The sequence below is a fragment of the Geotrypetes seraphini genome, chromosome 8 (assembly GCF_902459505.1).
Source record: "Geotrypetes seraphini chromosome 8, aGeoSer1.1, whole genome shotgun sequence".
NCBI lineage: Eukaryota > Metazoa > Chordata > Amphibia > Gymnophiona > Dermophiidae > Geotrypetes > Geotrypetes seraphini.
Window position 1 is genome coordinate 93379631 of NC_047091.1, and position 17181 is coordinate 93396811.

Consider the following 17181-nt stretch of genomic DNA (forward strand, 5'->3'; position numbering starts at 1 on the left):
GCATATACAGGAGCAGGAATCATGCCCAGGAATTGAGCATATTTGCAAAATGTTCCGCTACTGGATCACCTTAGCTAGCCCTAAGAGACTGATTATATTGACTACTGAAGTAAGAATGATATCCAACCCATGCTTCCATCTTTCAGAATAAGCTCATATATGCATTTACTTGATGAAAATGTAAGAAAATCTGTAGTAGAGAATGATACAGGAAAATGAGTTCCTACTGGGGTGGGGAAAACTTTGGCCCCATGTCATTCTCTAATCTGTAGGACATGGGGTGGTTGGTAGGAACCAGCAGGCTATAATTTCTCAGAAACAAAAGGATCAATGGTAGCAGTTTGATGGTGGTTCAGTACCATCAAACAAGGTCATGGGGACATAAGTAGCCAGATGTTAGGACAACAGCCACTTACGTTTTGACAGCTTTTTATATTATTACAAAGCTGAACGGTAAGACATGGAGGAGTGGAAGGGTCTGAGTGTTGGATTAAGTATGGAAACATCAGTCCAGAATGGTAGGGATCCAAAGAGAAAGATGGAAAATATTGACTATAGGAAGAAACAATATCATACAAGTGACCAAAGTTTTATGGCTGGTAGCTGAGATATCTCCTTAGGAGTGTAGACCTGAATAAAATGAGCAGACCATATAGGCCAAGTAATCTTTTTTGCTATCATCTACTATGTCTTCTGTTTTTGGAATTAGAAAAGCAAAGGGATGGCAAACCACAAAAGTCAAATCAAAAGTGCAAGGAGTGGTAAAGCCACAAATACCCAGGATGAGAACAGGAGTCCACAGTAAAATACTTTATTAGAAACACTATAAAAAATGAAGCAACAAAATCCAGATGAATGGATGTACTAAGGACCCAACATGGACTGTGTTTTGGCAGCCTTTACCTTCATCAGGAGTCAGTTTATCCTATTTCGTGTCATATAAAATCATGAAAATATGGATTAAAACCAGGTTGATATGCACAATTGTACATTAGTCTCCTGCTCTCATCCTGGTTATTTGTGGCTTTGAGGTTTGGTATAAAATGATTGAAAGGAAATGATAAAAGGTGACACTTAGTTTACTTGTCCAGAAAATGAATTTCAGAGTACCGGTACATATTGGTAGGAAGGAGTTGAAAAGAATATATGGACAGCATGAGACAGAAGCCAAGGAGAAGAGCAGATCTTGTCCGAATGCTTCTTTAAAAAAAATGTTTTTAACATAGTTTTAAAAGATTAGAATTTTTCCTCTAATCTTAATTCTCAGAGCAAATGATTCCTTAAGTTTGGAATAATATAATACGTATTAAGATTTCACAGGACTGCTGACTGAGGACCCGCAAATCATTTAAAAAACATGAGTTAGTTCAGATTAGATCGAATCTTGTCCGAATGCTTCTTTAAAAAAAAAATATATATATATATATATATATGTTTTTTAACATAGTTTTAAAAGATTAGAATTTTTCCTCTAATCTTAATTCTCGGAGCAAATGATTCCATAAGTTTGGAAATGCAAAATAGAATGCTTTACTTCTTATGCTGCTTCTGGGCAAATAGCAGGCCAATCTTGGTTTCATACTGCCATCACTGATTCTTCATCTAGGTTTCCCAGAATATCTGCCATCTCCTGTTGGATAAGTGGTCTCTACATGAATCTAATCTTTTCCTGTTTAGATTCATGTAGAGACTACTTATCCAACAGGAGATGGCAGATATTCTGGGAAACCTAGATGAAGAGTCAGTGATGGCAGTATGAAACCAAGATTGGCCTGCTATTTGCCCAGAAGCAGCATAAGAAGTAAAGCGTTCTGTTTTGCATTTCCAAACTTATGGAATCATTTGCTCCGAGAATTAAGATTAGAGGAAAAATTCTAATCTTTTAAAACTATGTTAAAAACATATATATATATATATATATTTTTTTTTTTTTTTTTAAAGAAGCATTCGGACAAGATTCGATCTAATCTGAACTAACTCATGTTTTTTAAATGATTTGCGGGTCCTCAGTCAGCAGTCCTGTGAAATCTTAATATTATATTATTATTTTATTTAGGAGTAAATGTTATCCTGTATGTTTGTTGTCGTGTGAGTTAGGTCTATTCTATCTAACAATGGGGTTATTTTTTATTTTGTTTTTATTTGATTGTATCATGTAAAGAACCACTTGGACCAGTAAAATGAATGAGCGGTATAACAAGATTAATGAATCATAAAGAGAATATCTGCAACAAAGATAGACAATATTAACACAAAGGGAGGATCAAAATGGTGTTTGCCCCAGAGAACACAGCAAAGGAAAGACTTTAACGAGACAGGGCACGTTGTAGAGAAACACTATGGAGGAGAGGGGTGAAGTCCAAAAATCAGAACAAAAACAGTTGATTATGACATGCAGAAAATAAGAATATAACAAAATATTTCCTTTCTCCTGCCCCCAAAAGAGATGCAAGAATTTAGAACATAAGTTATCTTTTAAGAAAAAAAGAAATGAGGCTTAGTGATCACATATATCAATAAAGTTAAAGTAACAAAAGATCTAAGAAAGAGACAAGTTGAGAGCTTTAAGAAGACAGGTAGTACTACAGTTTTATTTTTAATTCAAGAATATTCAATCGATTTATAACAAAGAGAAGGTAAATTATGTTATCATAAATGCAATTTTATTTATTTCTTGAACATATAATGGAGAAATATGGTAATCAGTAGGATCTGTGATTTTTCAATAGCACTTGCGATAGACAATATGTGGTCCATGCTCCTTGTATTGCTGTGCATGAACCCAACAAGACTGGAAGGATGTTAGAGATGCTAAAATGGAACCTCCAAGCCAAGTAGAATACTCTCGCTCAGGTACAGAGAGGACTGTTGACTTGTGTTGTGATTGATGCTGAAAGAGCTCTTTACGGAACCTCTCGGTGAATCCTTCAAAGAGGGTTGATCCTCCACACAAGAAAATATTTTCATTAATCTCTTTTAAGGACTCCTCTGGAACTTTCTGTAGGCTCCTTTGTGCCATGTTGTGGATGCCATCTAGACAAAGCCCTTCCATTTGAGGGGGACTGAATAAAATCTCTGGGCATTGAAATCTCTCCTTTCCTATGGTGATAATTTGGCCATCAGGTAATTTGTAGTCCACCAAATATTCATTCTCCGGCTGGCTTAATTCATGTTCATAGTCAAAAGCAACATAACAACATTTTTGCTTGATGTCTTCAACAATATACCTGGTTTTCTCATTGAACTTACATGTGTTTTCTTGCAGAAGTTTCATTAAATGAGTGGTCAAGTCTGTCCCTGCAATGTCCATCCTTTCAGTGGCATGGGGAAGAATATAACCTTGATAAACTGGTACTGTATGACTAACTCCATAACCTGATTCCACGACCAAACCACTGACTTTCCCATAAGAGTAAGTGGACAAGACAGACTGATAGGCCACATACATAGCAATACTTTTCATGGACTCAAATAAGACCTCCACCAGCTTTTCCCTGTTTGTAGTGGGACTGAGGGGTGGATCAGAGAGCAAGACAGCATGCTCTTCAGGAGAGGCCTTTAAGTCATGGTAAAAAATATACCTCCAAATAGTTTCCATTGCTTCCCAGTCTATGATAATACCATGTCTCACTGGTTCTATAATTTTGATATCAGGCTGAGCAAAAGCTATGTTCCCTATATAAAATGGCTCTCGGATATTGCCACACTTTAATGACTTCTTCAATGGATACCCCACCACTGTTGAGACAAGAGAACTTGGTTTTGGTTCACCAGCCTTCCCAACTTTGGTTGTTCCAGTACCAGTGTCTATCACAACTGCCACAGTTTTCTTTATAGGAAATGCTGATATCTGGTCTGTATTTGATGTGGAGGCAGCTGATGATAACTCCTTTGGGACTGCAAGTTGATCAACTTTCTTCCGTTCTTTGTCTATGTTTATAAGCTGGTCGCTGTCAGACTGTTTTAGAGATATTTGACAAGGGGTTGACATCTTAACTTTGCATAACATTTGGACTGTTAATAAGGCTTCCCTTCTCTTTTTGTTCTTCTGTGCCAAAATAAGAAAACAGAGCTCATATATGGCTTGTATGGTCTATCTTTTGACATTACTACTTCTTTCTTTTCTTGATAGTCTGAATTTTAATTGTAATATACAACTGTTATTATTTAACAGTAGAAAGAATATTATAAAAATCTATAAGAACTATAGCACATATAGGGCAATTTTATAAAAAGTCACCTATGAGGGACTGCTGAAAAGTTCTCAGCCCAACCAACAAAGTTGGGGCAGTCTCTGACAGAACAAAAAAAGTGGAAAATTACTGGACTAAGTGTATAGCCCTTGATGGATGCTTCCCCAACCTTATTGGCTGGGCTGAGAACTTTTCAGCGGCCCCTTGTATGTGGATCTTGTTCTATAAGGAAAAGTAGGTACCTACTTGCCTTTATAAAATGCTGGTGTAACTATTTGCATGGGTTCATATATGTTAGGCACCAGCACTTATGTCAGCCATAAAGCTGGTGTCAATACTTTAGCCTAAATCATTAAAATTACTCATAAATTATAGAATTCTATAATTTACTCATGCAATTGTGCATGGATAAATTAAAAGGTAAATATTCAGCTGGAGTAGTGGCTTTATGCCTAGGCACCAGCATTGAATAGTACTATATCTTAGTAATTGTCTGACCAAGTGGTCCAGATAATCAAAATAATTAACATATAATATATTCCACTCTATTGTAGGGGAATACCTTTATTAGATAGTGATTCACATTTCAGGGGAAAAAAGGCCTCATAGTCTTCTCATAGACTCATTAGTCTAGCGTATTTGAATTGAACAACTCTGCTCCTACAGTTCAGTCATTGGCCAAAAACCCTTATTCAATACTTTATTTTTTACTTTCTTGCTGTAACTTTTTAACTTTTTTTTTTAAACTTTACTTTATATCCTTATCATTACTCAGTTATACAGCAGGAAAACCCCCCAACAATTTGAAAGTACCAACAAATTGAAACTGTCACTTAGGGCTAGATTCACTAAGGATACCAATCGTGTCCCGACCACTTTGCAACCTGATTTTCCTCCGACCCGATTCACTAACCTCGTAGCCGATCATCCTCCGATCCAATCCGTGCATGCAAATGAGGGGAAACGGCATGCAAAGTAGGCAGGCAGCGATTCACTAACAAAAAAACTGGACCACCGACTGGGCTGGCCGATCAAGAAACAAGCGGCTGCTGGGGACCAGTCACTCACGTCCTTTCCGACTGCATCTCCTGCTCTCTGCCCCGGCTCTCCTGCTCTGTGCCCTGGCTCTCCTGCTCTGTGCCCCGACTCTTCTGCTCTCTGCCCCGATTGCCGCCCTGCTTCTGCCCCGACTCTCCTGCTCTCTGCCCCAATTGCCACCCTGTTTCTGCCCCAACTCACTGCCCTGCTTCTGCCCCAACTCTCCTTGCCTTCCCCGCAGTGCGAGCCCATGGTTTTAACCCATAGGTTTAAAGCGGGTTAAAACCACAGGCTCGCGAAGTATAATAATAAAAAAAAGTTTTTTTTTAAAAAAAGTCACTGCTCTGAAAGCATGCACAGACCATCTACAGATGGTCTGCGCATGTTGCGGGATCGCTATTCAGCGATCCATGCAGTTGGTTGGGGGCGTGATTCCAATTGTCCCCATTTGCATGTGGATGTGTCGTGAATCAGCCCCCCAGCCATGGATCGGACCCGGATCGGATCGGTAGGGGAGTTTAGTGAATCTGACCCTAAGCTTGTTCTTTTAGCTTCAATGCCTGAATACATGCAGATGGATAACCCTTATCTAGTTAAGGTCAATATTCAGCCTTTAACAGGATTAGTGAAATTGAACAAAGATAGGGCTCTTGTTTTATGTGGTCTGATTTGTCTTAGAGTGCAGATTTATCTTAGAGTGCAGACTTCAACCCTACTCCACCTCTAGACTGCTGGCAACATAGCTGGTTTTATCTTAGCACTACCTAGTTAATTGCCACTGAATATCCCTGGTTAGCCTCTCACAGAGATTTAACCTGGCAGAAGCTTCTCCTGCCTCTTTAAATCACTGTTAATATCAAACCCTATATTATTCTTTAATTTACACATGTAACTCTTCATCCTAACCATGTACCTACCAGATTCCACTCATGTGTATTCCCACCTTCAAATTGTGCACCACTGCATTCAGATGCCAGGATATAGAATAGCCTGTTTCTGGAAAATTGGCTTTTGCACAGATATGTATCACATGCATATGTATATAGCAGTGTTCGTGTCATTTATGCATGTTCTTGCACCATTTATAGAATTATCCTCTACCCTCCCCCTCCCAATAGGGGCCAACATTCAAAATATGTATGCAGTTTTAAATGGATCATAACTGCATAAATTTAACTGGTTGGGAATTTCTTCCCACCCACTTGCCCAGCTAAAATCTGTGGAAACAGCAATGACTGAGATTTGTTGTGGGGTTTTTTTTTTTTTTTAATATTGACTGATTTTCGCAATTTCTTTTCTAGTAGTTCACACTGACCTCTTGGAGGCCATTGTAGAAATTTTTATGCTCTGAAATCTCAAGGTAATATCCTTTCTTTCCCCCTTATTATTTTTTATCCAGTTTATTTTAATTTAATTTGCATATCTGTTACATTTTAGTAGTGTCACTTTCAATGTGCATGTGTGGAGCTAGAAAGTGCTGTGGTCTATGAGCTGTGCATTTTGCTCAATGAGGAGGTGACTCCCTAGATGGGAAGTTCTGTTACTAGCTGGCACAGAGCTCTTTTCAGAGCTGGTATGCTGTATGCTAGAAGAGGTAGACCACTAGGGGGCGCTCCTGAAGAGTTGGGCTAATAGCCAAGGCTATCAGGGTACAAATCGGCACCAGCAGCCCAGCGGAGGGTCTAGGCTGCCAGGCTGAAGATCGGCATTTGCTGCCCAGCAAAGGATCTAGGCTGCTGGGATATAGATCAACACCAGCAGCCCAGAGGAAGAACCAGGCTGCCGGGGTGCAGATTGGCACTAGCAGCCCAATGGGGATGGAGGGACCCCTTGTGGACCTACCAGTAGAAAGAAATAGGGGGACTATTGGAAGGACCAAAGGCCCCAGGAGACTACTGCAAGACTAGGCCCATAGGCCTGTGGAACCAGCCACCACCCATCTCTGCCAACCAGCCACCAACCTTGTTCACAGACTTTTTTGTTTTTTTCCTTGGGGGCGGAGAGGGTGAACCCACCCACTAACACTTCTTTTCCCCAGGTGAGGCACTAAGCACCAACCAAGTGAGGTACTGATGGCACCTGGGCCAATCAGGGCCTTAGATCCTTCCTAGTGCATCCCAGGATGTACCAGAAAAGGGAAGACTCACAGAACACAGCCAGTTATAGAAAAAAAACATGCTGCCATGTAATGAAGCTAGGACAAAGGAAAGCTTGTGTGTAGTTTCCTGAAAAACAGATTTTTAAGGAAGTTGGCCTGCTTTAGAGAGGAAACAGATAACAAGAAACAAAGTAGCTATTTCAGAAGGATATCTGATAAGGAAATATGGAAAGACATGATAGTTCTAAAATACATTAGAAATTAGAAAAAGTAAAATACTGCTATCTACTGGGCTTAATTTATAAAGCTCATTATAAATTACGTGGCAAATTTGTTTTTTAAGGTACGGAAGGTGTGCATGCAAAGAGATTGTTTATGTAATGTTTCATCAATATATTCCTGGAAAGAACAAGTCATGTGATCAGCTATACCACTGTATTCTAACATATGCTAATTATTACAGTGATGTCAGATAAGGTATCAATGTTTAAATTTTAGAGTTCTCCCCAGACATAAATGAACATGAATCTGATTGTTATGTAGTCTTTGTGTCTACATTATTTAAAATTGCAGACTGGGAACCTTACTCCATTTTTGGGAGAGGGGATTCATTCTGGGAATTCTTTCTGCCTCACTGTTTTATTTTACTTTTGTGATTATGATAAACATACCGAGGGCCTCAAAATCATACCTGCGGGCCGCAGGTGGCCCCTGGGCTGCGAGTTTGAAACCACCGCCCTAAGGTTCACACACGTTAACCTCTTGCTAATCAGTCTGCCCATGACAATGTAGCTCCTGCCACATAGCGCTCACAAATGCAAAAATTACTGTGAGATGCCTGAGGGCACCCCATGATAAGGCATTTTTTTTGCTTCAATAAACATGTGTTAGTGCTTACCGCAGCTTAGTAAAAGGGCCGCTTGGTAAATCTTGTCCAAAAACCGATCATTGATTTGCCAAGCAAATTTGTAGCAATGCCATCTGCATTCACATTTTCAAGATGGGTTGTTTCAAGTTTCAAGTTTATTAGGATTTTATATACCGCCTATCAAGGTTATCTAAGCGGTTTTACAATCAGGCACTCAAGCATTTTCCCTATCTGTCCCAGTGGGCTCACAATCTATCTAACATACCTGGGGCTATGGAGGATTAAGTGACTTGCCCAGGGTCACAAGGAGCAGCGCGGGGTTTGAACCCACAACCCCAGGGTGCTGAGGCTGTAGATCCAACCACTGCACCACACACTCCTCCTGGTTTTAGTTTCTAGGCAGCATGGACCTGTAGTTTTGCTTTCTTTATGAAAAACAAAAGAGACACTAGAGCTACAAATCCCTGCATGCAGTGGAGTAAAACCAAAACTGGATCAGCCTGTTCTGAAAAAGTGAAGCCAGTTTGCAACCCTAGAATGCAGTGAAAAGTTATCACCTACATTTTGTTTGTTGCAATTTCCCTCTACACTACTCTTCAAAAGACTGGAGACTCAAACTGGGATGGAAGACTGCTGGAGTGTGTGACAGTAATGAAGGGGTTAGTAAACTCAAGACAACGGGGATTTCTAAATGGAAAACAGCATACAGGGTACCATTTAACATCAGTCTGGAGGTTTATGTCCTCTAAAACCTCAAATATTGACAAAAGACAAAGAATAAATAAAAAGGTAAAAATGCTTGACTTGCCTTAGTTCATTCGTTTTTTTATATATTGTTTCTGAACTGGGTTGATACTTTGTAAAAACACCAGGAGGTTGATCATGACCTCCAAAAAAATGAAACTTTGAACCTCAGAAATTTTAAAGTTTGATTTCTGAAACTTGGGGGAAGTAAGAAGAATGAAATCACTATCCTTGAACCTAGAAATACAGAAGCCCTGGCTACAAATTCTATGGTATAGGCAACAACTGCTAGTCCTTGTAAAGCAGCCACTGACCTACCTGGTAGACTCTTTGAGAAATGGCCGGTTCTCTCCCTCTTGGTCACATTCTAGAAATGCATCATTGAGATCCATTGATGATGCATGTTTTCCGGACTGGGTCATAATAGGTGAGGAGATGTGCTGTGCAGTCATAGGTTATATAGAGAATGGACCTATAAAAATATAGTCTCCCATCCTGTTCAGATTTCATCTGACTCCACTATAAACTCTCAAGCTCCGGCAGTCATATACAGTATATCAATTTGTATCTACCCCCTGAATTCAAGCAAACTTGGGACATGTATATAGGATCTCTAAGAGAAAGGAAGGAATAATAGGTGGCATGTATGAGTGGACTGGATAGACCATATGAGCTTTATATGCCTTCATTTTTCTCTGATTCTATGTTTCTCTGTCATGCAAGAAAACAGGACAGGGCTAAAGGTATTGGGAGGCTTGGCTATTATACTGAGTGCAGTATTGAGAGCTAAGGACGTGATATTCAAAAAATTTAACTAGGCATGAGCTCAACTGCATTTAATGCAAGCCTAACTATGCATGGTTTGCAGTCTGGATATGGCTCTGAATATCAGTTCAACCCAACTAACTTCCACCTGCCACCAAACAGCTAGCTCACAATGTCCTTATGACAATATTGGGAATTCTAGAAGCATCACCTCTATGTCAACAACTCACAGATCCATCTTTCTACACCTGAAATCTCTACAGACATTCAGGCCTGGGTGTCAGCCTGCCTATCTGTCACACCACCTGGATGTCTCAGCTTCATCTAAAATTAAACATAGCAAAGACTGAACTCTGTATCTTTCCTCCTAAACCTGCCTCTTCTCGTGCTCCGTTATCTATTTCTGTGGAGAATGCCTTCATCATCCCTGTCTCGTCAGCTCATAACCTTGGGGTAATCTTTGACTCTGTTAAGTCAGGTTAATGTCTTGAGTTTATTTATCCTGATATTGGTAGGGTGTGTTCCTGTCTTCAATTGAGGTAGAAATAATAAGTTGATGTATTGTTTAGTTGGCCTGTTATGGTACTATATGACATCTTAATTGTAAAGTTAATAGCCTTTTGGCTTCTTCCTCTTATCTTTCTTTTACAATCTTTCTGCTACAAATTACCAAAAATTAATCACAGGTATATATTGGACTGACGTCTTAAGTTTAATCAGTTTAATTGTACTAATCCACAATACATGTCTCTATCTCATACTTCTGTCAGTTTGTTGTTAATCCTTTTCTTTCTCTTATACCGAATCTTAAGTTACCATGTGCAAGAGAGCAGCATGTCAGGATGATGTATTAAGTTTATTCATCAGACATTGCCAAACTACTTTGCTTACTTGTTCAATTTATTGTTTATATACAGTTTAAGTTTCTGTATGTCCTGCTTCTTTTTCTTTACATTACATATTTTATCACAGAGGTGCGCATTGAAATTATAATCCTGGAGGGTGAGAAATATAGGATAAAATGCAGTACTATTTCATACTGTTGCTTCAAGTAGCATTGTGTTTGAAATTCTGCTGATGATCCCCTCATAATGTTTCACTGCATGATGTCTGGAGGCTGGGATATATGATATAGTTGTTTTGATCACTAGTATTTCTTGTCCCTAATAATAATTGCACACTTATAAACTATGGCATTCTGCTGCAATTGATTTCATCAATTGTACCCACGCTTAATGTCTATCTATTTAAAATGTAAAGCTAGCTATCCTCTTCATAACCTCTAATTTCTTATTATGTCCTTCCCTCATTTATTGAATTACCTGTAAACCATGCCTAGCTCTGTCTTTATGGAGATGATGCGGTATACAAACTTAAGGTTTAGTTTACATTTGTAATGCTGTTTATATACATCATATTAGCTGGCACTCCTAACTTTAAGCATATTTATGGACTGTCAGTATAGTGATGATGGATTCCTTGAATGTTAATATGTGCGCTGGTAATAACCATGTAATCCCAGGTCCACACTTTAACACAAACTTTATTGTAATGAACCCTGGCTACTCCAGATTCTCCAGGATATCTATTTTCTATATACCATAGAAGTTGACTGTATGCTCTGTTGTATATCTGTATATCATCTGAACTTTGCTAGGCTGATGTATATGATTAACCTTCAGTATTGCTGAGTGTTGCATTATATTTCTTATTGATGAATATGTCTCAATGATGATTTTGATTGCTATGTTGCAGCTATGCTGTTTCTTATGTTCTCATTTCCCACAGAGAGTTTCTGCCTTATCCCATTGCACATGTTTTGGGTATATGGGATTAGGTATGTTTGCTCAGACGTGTGTATATTCTGTTATGTGTATAACTTACAGGTGGATGTACTTATGGCTCACTGGGACTGCAGGTGGTTGCACAAACATGCGGTGAACAATATATGGCCTTGAAACTTATATCCCTCAATGTGAAAGGTTTTAACAATCCAATAAAAGAGAAAAAAAATTTTTGACATATATTTCAAGGAAAAACCCGGACATTGGTTTATTTCAGGAGACACATGTTATGGCAATGGAGGCAGTCAAGTTGAAAACAAATTGGTCTAGACCTGCTTTTTTTTCATCTGCTAATAAAAAGAAAAGTGGAACAGCTATATTAGTTAGGAACCACCCTGACATTCAGATAGTAGATCAGAAAAATGATACAGAAGGTAGATGGAATACGATCCAATTGCAGATTGGTGAGAATGTATTATCAGTCATAAATATTTATGCGCCAAACATTGATGATCCTGAGTTCTTTAATCAGATAATATCAACAGCTATAGCACAGACTTCCCAATCTTATATACTGGCAGGAGATTTTAATTTAATTCTTGAACCTTCAATTGATAGAAAATGAAGTGTCCAATACAAGATTACTAAAGCGTGGCACGCTTTACATAATTTGATATCTCAACTCAATGTAGTGGATGCATGGAGAATGATCCAAAAATAATGAATTACAATATACATTTTACTCCCCGCCACATAATTCTTATTCCAGATTGGATTATTTCTTATTAAGTAAACAACTATCACACAACATCTCATGTGCTAAAATAAATGAGATATCGATATCAGATCATGCTGCGATTGAATTAAATTTAAATGGTATTTCTCATACCATCAAGCCTACACATTGGAGATTTAATAATGCACTCTTAGAAGATTCTCAATTCACAATACATATTAAGAAAGCTTTACAAGAGTACTTTGAAATAAATACACCCGAACACACTAATTGGATAATTGTTTGGGATGCCTGCAAGGACATAAGAACATAAGAATTGCCGCTGCTGGGTCAGACCAGTGGTCCATCGTGCCCAGCAGTCCACTCCTGCGGTGGCCCTTAAGTAAAGGACCAGAGCCCTAACTGAGTCTAGCCTTACCTGTCTACGTTCTGGTCTAGCAGGAGCTTGTCTAACTTTGTCTTGAATCCCTGGAGCGTGTTTTCCCCTATGACAGCCTCTAGAAGAGCATTCCAGTTTTCCACCACTCTGGGTGAAAAAGAATTTCCTTATACTTGTACGGAATCTATCCCCTTTTAACTTTAGAGAGTGCCCTCTCTTTTCCCTACCTTGGAGAACAACCTGTCTTTATCTACTAAGTCTATTCCCTTCATTATCTTGAATGTTTCAATCATGTTCCCTATCAGTCTCCTCTTTTCAAGGAAGAAGAGGCCCAGTTTCTCTAATCTCTCGCTGTACGACAACTCCCCCAGCCCCTTAACCATTTTAGTCGATCTTCTCTGGACCCTTTTGAGTAGTACTATGTTCTTCTTCAAGTACGGCGACCAGTGCTGGATGCAGTATTCCAAGTGAGGGCGCACCATGGCCTAATAGAGCGGCATGATAATCTTCTCTGATCTGTTTGTGATCCCCTTCTTAATCATTCCAAGCATTCTGTTTGCCCTTTTCGCCGCCACCACACATTGCGCAGACGGCTTCATCGACCTGTTGACCAGAACTCCCAAGTCTCTTTTCTGGGGGATCTCTCTGAGTACTGCAACAGACATCTTGTATTCGTGTACAAGATTTTTGTTACCGACATGCATCACCTTATACTTATCCTATATTCGTGGTCTCATAATAGCATACCAGCGAACAAGAAGAAAAACTTGTTAAAAAATCTAAAAGAATATGAAGATAAAATTAAAAATCTGGAAATAGCACATAAGCGTGTCCTAGGGATATGCACCTTTTGAAAGAACTCAGAGAATCACGACTTGCATATAACCTATTATTAAGTACACAGGCAGGTAATACACTGTTCATGCAAAATGCATGTTATCATAGTAATAATAACAGAAGTGGCCATCTTTTAGCTAAATACTTAAAAATCCAAGAAGAAAAATCTCATATTTGTGCTATCAAAGATAAGTCCGGTAATCTGCTTTTGGACTCTAAGGGCTCCTTTTACGAAGGTGTGCTAAGCGTTTTAGTGCACACACCAGATTAGCATGCGCGCTGTTCTGCGCGTTAAGGCCCTAACGAGGCTTCGTAAAAGGAGCCCTAAAGCTATTGTATCAATATTTAAATTATTTTATGAGACTCTATATTCCACTGAAATGACCACCCCTAATTCTGAAGAATTTCTTAATAACTCAATTAATAGATCACAGATATCTCAAGAAGACAATGAGGCCTTATCTGCTGCCATTACTGAAGAAGATATTATGACCCCCCCTAAATGCCATGGCAAAAAAGAAATCTCCAGGCCCGGATGGGTTCACAACAGAATTCTAATGTACCTTTCAGGATTTACTTATTCCCAAATCTCTAAAGTTAAAAGGGGACAGATTCCGTACAAGCATAAGGAAGTTCTTCTTCACCCAGAGAGTGGTGGAAAACTGGAACGCTCTTCTGGAGGCTGTTATAGGGGAAAACACCCTCCAGGGATTCAAGACAAAGTTAGACAAGTTCCTGCTGAACCGGAACATAAGCAGGTAAGGTTAGTCTCAGGGCAATGGTCTTTGACATAAGGGCTGCCGCGGGAGCGGACTGCAGGGCACAATGGACCACTGGTCTGACCCAGCAGCGGCAACTTCTTATGCTCTCATCACTTCATAATGACTGGCAACGTGAAAGGGACTTTTACAGAAGCAAATATTATTGTGTTACCCAAACCGGGAAAAGACCCTTTACTGATAAAAAAAATTACAGACCCTTGTCCCTCATTAATGTAGATACAAAAATCTATGCCAAAATTATTGCGGGTAGATTACAAAAATCACTACCAAAAATTATAGGTTCCAGAGATATTTACAAGCTAAGTCTCTTAAACTTGAAATACATCCTTAAAGCTTTTGAGAGAATAATCACAAGCACAAATAATAATTATCAGTAGTAGTTCTGACCCATATTGAACACTGCAATGATTGGGTGGTGAGGCAGTGGTACACTGCCTTCATGTCTCTGAGCAGAGTTCGATTGGGAGAGGTTATGAATTATTGGTCATTCCATTGGACTTTACAGAGTGACTTCTCATAAATTTGTATATCTGTACACTAGACAGAAGTGTGACTCACAATTTCTACACAATCTCACCTCAGACAGGAAGCTAAGATTCAGTGTGAAAATGCCCTTCACACAAGAAACCATGCTATCTAGAAAAAACCTCTAGCAGAATATAAAAACTTTCTCAAAGAATATATGAAGACACATTTTACATAAGAACAGAAGAATTTCAATACTGGGTCAGACCAAATGTCCATATAGTCCAGTATCCTTCTAACAGCGATTAAATCGGGTCACAAGTACCTTGCAGTCATTGCAGAATCAGAAAAAGTAGCTCCTGTCTCCAAGGATGAGCTGTGGATTTCTCTGGGTTTACCTTAATAAATGGACTTTGTCAGAACTTGTCCAAGCTTTTTTAAAATCCAACTAACCCCCTCCTTTATTAACGCATAGCACGGGTTTTAATGCCGGCAGTGGCAGTAACTGCTCCGATGCTCATAGAATTCCTATGAGCGTCGGACCAGTAATCACCGCTGCCAGCACTAAAACACGCGCTACGCATTAGTAAAGAAGGGGGTAAATTATCTACTTTAACACCTTCTCCAGCAATGAGTTGCAGACCTTAATATGCACTGAGTGAAAAAGTATTTTCTCCTATTTGTTTAAAAAATATGACTATATAACTTCATAGCGTGTCCCCTAGATTTTCTGTTTCTTGAAAGATTAAATAATCGATTTATGTTTTGTAGAACTCTATTATATTTCACTCCATCTGTATCTTCACCAAATTAAAGAACCCTAATCTCTTTTTTTTTAATATTTAAGTATTTTTATTGATTTCAATATATTATCAAGTATAACTTGTACAGAAAGCAAATTTAACCAAAGCATATTAATCATTAAACAATAAATCCTTACTTAACAAAAATTTAGTAAAATTACAAGAAGAATTATTATGGTGAAATTAGCTCGTCCTCTTTAGATCCAAAAATTATATTGGCAAGAAATAAGAGATATAATCAAAACATCAAAGTAATGCTGTTCTATACATCGGGAACGAAGCTATTATTTTCCTTTTAGAGCTCAAGATTGAATTTTATCCTTGTCCAGACAGGATATAGCCACAAAATTAGTCAATTGTTGAGGTTCAAAGAATACATATTTAGTTCAGTGATACCGAACAATGCACTTACAAGGGTGTCTTAAGTAAAATGTAGCTCCTAGTGAGATGACCCCTGGTTTTAAAAGAAGGAAATCACGCCTACGTTTTTGCGTTTCCCTTGAAACATCAGGGAACATTTGAATTTTACAACCAAGAAATTCCGTCTGTTTATTCTTAAGAAATAGTCTCAATAACCATGACTTGTCAATAGATAGAGCCAATGTAACAACTAATGTTGCTGGTGTTGCCACCTCTGTGTCTGATTTCTTCAAAATTTCAGTAATATTTAATGCTTGTCCTTGAGTAAGTTCAGGTTGCTGTTGATGCGGAATTTTGCTGGGGAGATAATACACCTGAGAAAATGGTGGAAGATTTCCCTCCAGAACTTCCAAAATTTCTGTTAAATATCTCCTAAGCATGTCTCTAGGTGAAACCATGATTACTCTTGGAAAATTTATCAATCTCAAGTTATTAATACGTGCATGGTTCTCTAATGTCTCTACTTTTCTTCTAAGATTTAAATTATCTTTAATTATAGTTTCCTGATGTTGTTTTACTGAAGCCATGTCTTGCTGAGTCTTTTGAAGTACATTTTTTGAAGAAGTCATGTCCATTTTTAATTTTTCTAGCTCTTCTGAATGGTGAATCCATTTATTTTTAGTTTGTTGGAAATTGGGGCTAATTGTCTTCCCAAAATTTGCTACCAGGTCCCAAAGGGCTTCTAAGGTCATCTCAGCAGGCCTATCCCAAAAAGAAACTTATATTGAAGTGCATAGTCTCTCACCTTCCTTAAGATATCCATGGCTCTGTTCCTTCTGGGTCAAACCTCCTCCTGCTGCTGTAATTTCGAGTCCTCTTCAGAACTGGGATCTCCATTCCCAGGCTCCCTGGAGTTGAATCTGCCCCTGGGGATAGGACTGCCCCTTCATTCGGGGTTCCTGGGAGAACTGGCTATCTGTGGTGGAGGAGGCGGTGCTCTAATCTCCGGACTGAGAGTAGTATCTGGCCCAAGAAAAATCCTGCCGGTTTCGCCCACACCCGGGATCCTCAGCGGGCTAACCTCCGGAGTTGTAGACGCAGTTCCCTGTATCCTCCGGAACAAGTCCTCAATGTTGCCGAGAGTTGGCCCTCCCGAGTGCTGCAATGCACTAGCAGTGCTCCAGCCTCTCCTCTTTGGCATTGCGTTCAGGTAGGAATGTAGTTAAGCTGGAAACAGCTGTCACCAGCATAAAGTAAAACAGTCGGCGAGCTCGGGTCGGATGCACGTTACCCGATCGCATAGGCAGCGGCCATCTTGGATGAACCCTA

At 39.1% G+C, this 17181-nt stretch overlaps 1 protein-coding gene across 1 annotated transcript; it reads right to left on the reverse strand.

Annotated features, from left to right (window-relative positions):
* Positions 1–2722: 2722 nt before the first annotated feature.
* LOC117365485 (actin-like) lies at positions 2723–3991 on the reverse strand. Its single transcript, XM_033955960.1, has one exon. It carries the CDS (start codon positions 3989–3991, stop codon positions 2723–2725), a length of 1269 nt encoding a protein of 422 aa, XP_033811851.1.
* Positions 3992–17181: the final 13190 nt, after the last annotated feature.